Source organism: Alligator sinensis, unplaced genomic scaffold (assembly GCF_000455745.1).
Source record: "Alligator sinensis unplaced genomic scaffold, ASM45574v1 scaffold4_1, whole genome shotgun sequence".
In the NCBI taxonomy this organism is placed as follows: Eukaryota; Metazoa; Chordata; order Crocodylia; family Alligatoridae; genus Alligator; species Alligator sinensis.
Window position 1 is genome coordinate 60,056 of NW_005841887.1, and position 5,421 is coordinate 65,476.

Sequence of the window (5,421 nt, forward strand, 5' to 3'; positions counted from 1 at the left end):
GGATTAGGGTGTGGGGAGTGCTGGTTGTGCTTCCCAGGGTGACTGGGAGGTGGGAGAAGTGAGGGAAAGCACTTTTGAGGGAGCTACTGCTTCTGCCTTGGAAAGGAAACCCCAGTTCATGGGGACCTGATCTGGCTCCCTACCTTGTTCTTTCCTACCCTCCATGGACCCTACTCCTGGTCCCGTCTGTGCCCTGTGACCTGGCTAGTTGGCATGTGGTCTGCAGGTTGTTTGCACAGGGTCGCACCCCTGGTGGTGGGAAGGTCACACACCTGGCAGTGGGAGGGGGAGGTGACTTGTTGCCAGAACAACCCCCTAGGCAGTAGGGTTCAGGGGGCAGAAAGTTTGTCTACACAGAACAAGAGGGTGGGGCAGGAGACACTGCATCCTGGGATGCTGGAGGACTGCAATTTAGGCAGCTCATCTGTGGGGAATGGCCACACATTAATGGAACATGAGCTGGGTAACATGGATCAGAGATAAACCTGTTCTGGAGTGGTGTAACTACAAGCCACCTAAAGTGTACTTTAAACTAGTTTCAGGGTTAATGTGTGGACAATCTAGGGGTTAAGAGTTTCAGGAGCTGCCTAAAACGAATGTGTATCTAGGCCCTTAGACTCATGTTTCAAGAGGATCCTTCCCCATTCAGCCTTTGCTCAGCTGCAGCTTGCAGGACGAGAGGCAAAGATCTCCCAGGTTTCAGGATATCCTTCTGCTTTAGTAAATACACACAATGTGAGGAGGTATACTGAGTTTGTCAGCTGAGATCAGCTGAGACCAAGTCATGCACACATTAAGCAAAAAAAGCCCCATTTCAGTGGAACTTCTGTCTGAGTAAAAACTACAGGATTTGATTTAACCTATGTTACCTGTTTGATTTTCAGCCCTAATTTACTTAAGCATACTTGGCTCATTTAATGTACAAATAACATACTCCTCATCCAAAATCTCAGTGCAACCAAAGCAGCTGCTGGTAATATGTCCTTATCACTGCTCTTTGGTTAAAAGGGAGGATGCCAGCTGTTGTACACTCTGCAGCTCCTTTATTCATCTCCATGTACAGTAAGTTTTGGTAACCGGCCTGAAGCTAATGCAGATACAGCATGCTATGGCTGTGACCATGTCTGTCATGAATGGACAAGCTTAAGAGGCAGTTCTGGTTACTGAAGGCATTTGGCTATTCAGGAGCAATAGAGAGTTTGGAACTTCAAGACTGAATGCTACCTTGATATGGGCATTTGCCCTTCACTGTGCCTTTATTATGGCACAGGTTCATCTCTAGAATTTCTTCCTCTTCCTACCAGTATTGCATCTGTTTTGCGTGGATTTAATTGCAGACCGTTGTCTTTGTTCAGGTACTTTACTATCTCAGGAATCATTAAAGCTAAGTGATTGTGCTGTATGTGTTTGATAGGAAGGACATTTAGATAAGAGGTTCATCTGTGTAGGACAGTAGTCCATAGCATCTCACTGTTGCCTTCAGAGGTTTAACATATCTGCTGTGTAGGCTGGGAGGTAAGGTAGTGTCTTGTAGGACTCTACCAATGAATGTTTCAAGGCAAGGGAACAACTGCCTGCAGCAGGCTTCTTTGATCTGTCTATCTGAGAGGAATGTTCAAAGGAGCATAGTACAACTCCAACATCCTTGTAGGTCTCTCAGGTAACTCACTAACACTTCACAGTCAATTGTGTCAAACTCTGTTGACACAATATCTTAAGTATGAATTTCTATTCATATCTGGCAGGTTGTAATTTAAGAAAGCCAACTCACTACCATATCCTAATTCTACGGGTCTGTATTATTAGCAGAATAATTGCTGGAGATGGTTCTTGCAGGCTTCTTAGCAGACTGGGGGTGTTAAAAATGCTAGCTTGTGTAGGTGATTATTTTTTATACTTGTATATGGGAATATATTAGTTTTTAAAGTGGGGTTTGAACCTGCAACATACATACTTGAGACTAAGTAGGCAATTTGACAATATGGCCTCCAATATGGTTTGACTTTGTGTAATGGTACCGATTCTGCCCAACCCTTGCACTCTGGTATCTTGACCCTGAAGTGACTATAGTGCTGGAGAAGCAACTTGGCCAGGCTTCATAGAAAAAATTTAAAGTATAACAATGAGAACTGTGCAGTAAGCACATGATACACATAGAATGAACAAACTTGAGAAGGCAAAATGCAATTTTAGCCTATATATGGTAGTATTTCTGCATCTAGTGTATGTTAATTAATTATTCAATCATTACTATTACTGACAACATTGTTTTTAATATAGTCTGACAACAGTGCTGTGTTGAAATTTGGAATAGTTTACTGTCTTGTGTCTTTATGAACACACGTCATGACTGTATGCCGCCTTGGCATAACTAGGACTAAACTGCTGGGGAATAGCTCATATTCTTCAATATCCTTGTTTTATTGCTCTTATTATAGAATCAGATGGCTTTGTTGAAATGCTTCAGGCTTGGTTAAAATGAAGATGTAAAAGGTCATATGAACTGGCTTTTGTTGGAATGTACTAGTTATTTTGATTGGCTGTTGTTTAACAATTAATCCTTGAATGTATTTTCCACCACCGTGAGATGGGATCAAAGGTCTGGTGGTGCAGGAAAGGAATACAGCAGAAAATAAATGGAATGCTTTTATGTAACAGTGCAACATGACTGCAATTTCAGTGCTGTATTTATATATGCTTTTTGAGACATTTCATACTATATCTCATTCTGAACATTTAGGGACAACATTTTAGTTGTGTAATACTATAATAATATGACTGCTGTGCTGGAATCATTCCAGAGCTATCCTAGATCTTGGTGGCTATGTCTATACATGCACTTAACTGCGGAGTAGATTAATTAGCTGCAGAGTAAAGCATTGCTGTCTACATGTGCGACGCTATTAGGCCTCAGTACATTAATTAATGCTACCATAAGATAGTACTGTTGGGGACAATACTGTCTTATGGTGGGGTAATTAACTGTGATTAAATGCATGTGTAGATGCTGACCACAGGCGTAAATTGCTCCCAGTCAACCCAGCCAGCCAGGGCTCCGAGTCCTGCCTGCTGCCTAGCCACACAGCTCCGCACTTTCAGCACCTTTGTGCCCCAGCCAGCCCCTCCACTGCCCTACACCACCACTCAGAGTCTGGGGCTGACCCCCTGTGCCCCTGGGCCTGGCATAAACTGCTCCACCCCAGCTCAGATTGCTGCTGTCCTGGGTGCACTTGTAGGCACTGAGTCCAGGAATAGTTCACTCTGGCTCAAACTGCTCTGAAGTTTATTGGTTTGAATTAATTGCACATGTCGATGCATCTGCAATGTGGAAAATGTTACCATTCTAACTAACCCTTAACAGTTTTTATAGAGAAGCCAAATTTTGAATGGACCCTGGAAGCTGAACTGTCCTAATATTTAAAAGTGAACCTCCCTGGCTGAGGTGCACTGAATCATGAGAGGAGCATGAAAGGAAACCCATACTACCATTGTCTATGCTGTCATCCAGTCTCCAGGACTGCGATGCAGCACAAAATTCATTTTCTTATGCCCAAAATTTGTTTGCTTGACTTTTCTTTTCACTTTATTTGGACATGGTCATCCTCCCCTCCCCTCCCCCTGGGATGTAACAGACTGTATTTCAGGAATATAATAATTTGTTTTGCTTGCTCTTGAAATGTAGAGGGAAAACAAATGCTAGGAGTAAAGCTTTAAAGGGAGCTGCTTCTTTCATCTCCTCTTTTACTGATGCATCAGACTGATCTGTAGTCTTTTTTCATTTGACATTTATCTCTTGGTCTCTTAAATGTCTCTGTGTCCTCATAAAACTTGAACAAGCGACATAACTATAGATTTTAAGAAAGGAATATATAAACATAGGTATGCACATGCATGCATGCCTACACACACATATATATATCATCAGTAGAACACTGCAGTGTTATCTTAGAAAATGTGTTTCTAATTTGATAATTTTTTATCTTGTTTCTAAGTCTGAAATCTGCATCAGTTTTAATTACCAAAACCATTTTAAGTTGCATATTGTGTGCTGATATTTTTGGCCAGTATATCATCAGTGGTATTTTTTTCATTTCACAGTGGCAATAGAAACACTAAACAAGATTCTCTGCTCTGAAAAAACACAGGCGTGAAGACTTGGCATGAAAAGGGGACCTTAAAAAAGAGGGCTAAGCTCCTTCAGGTCATGTTTTATTTAGTGTGGCTTAAGAGTGTGCACATGGATAGTTACCACTAGTACTAAGTAAAGACTGCTTTCTTTTATCTCACAGGAAATTGTGTGCACACCCATATCTATAGTCAGAGTAATAGGCACAGTAGATGTTTTATTTTTATATGTTACTGTTAGTGATGTTGCAGCCATGGAATCACATCAGCAGACAAAGGTGGGGCTTATCTTCAACATCTACATCATTGAGGCAAACAGACAAAACTCTCACATCAAATACTATAAAGAAATTGGGGAGGACCCCACATCAGTGTTCACTCTGGGACTGGAAAATATCATCAAATCCTTCCCACACCAGATTCAAGAAAAAGCACTTCCACTTATTGCCACTTCTTCCACCCCACAAACTTTCTGTACGCTCCCAAAGAATCACAAACAAGGTAACCCTGGCAGACCCATCATATTCAACTGATACCCTCAGTGAAGAACTATTAGGATTCATATAAACTATCCTGCAACCACTTGTCACTCAAAGAGCAAGTTTTCTACAAGACACAACAGACTTCCTCAGCCAAATCAGAACATCAGCCACCTCCCTGAGAAGGCCATACAGGCAACCAGGGATGTCACCAGTCTGTACACTACCATCCCCCACCATGAAGGCACAGCTGCTTGCCTGAAATACCTACAATAACATAAAGTACGCTCAGATTTATAGATTCATAGATGTTAGGGTCGGAAGGGACCTCAATAGATCATCAAGTCCAACCCCCTGCATAGGCAGGAAAGTGTGCTGGGTTCAGATGACCCCAACCAGATGCTTATCTAACCTCCTCTTGAAGACCCCCAGGGTAGGGGAGAGCACCACCTCCCTTAGGAGCCCATTCCAGATTTTCGCCGCTCTAACTTTGCAATCCTTGCAAAGCCAGCAGTTCAAGGCACTTAAGGGAGCCCGCCCCTGCCCCAGCCCTGGTAAAATCTTTGGGCAAGGAAGGAGCCCCCCAGGGGACACTTGCCTGCCTGTACACAAATGTCAGGAGCTTGGGGAATAAGCAGGAGGAGCTCATCCTCCTGCTCAGTGCAAATAATTATGATGTCATAGGGATAACGGAGACCTGGTGGGACTCCACCCATGACTGGACCACGGGTATAGATGGCTATACCCTGTACAGGAGGGATTGTGTAGAGAAAAGGGGCGGGGGGGTAGCTCTCTATGTTAAGGAAAGCTACATGTC

At 42.9% G+C, this 5,421-nt stretch overlaps 1 protein-coding gene across 1 annotated transcript in view; it reads left to right on the forward strand.

Annotated features, from left to right (window-relative positions):
- The first annotated feature begins 1,055 nt into the window (after positions 1 to 1,055).
- Positions 1,056 to 5,421, forward strand: part of LOC102374039 (sushi domain-containing protein 4-like) — a 79,690-nt gene continuing 75,324 nt past the window's right edge. The window contains exons 1-2 of the mRNA XM_025196930.1: positions 1,056 to 1,062; positions 1,305 to 1,355. Coding sequence (XP_025052715.1) covers positions 1,056 to 1,062; positions 1,305 to 1,355 — 58 coding nt within the window. The remainder of the gene's footprint in view (positions 1,063 to 1,304; positions 1,356 to 5,421) is intronic.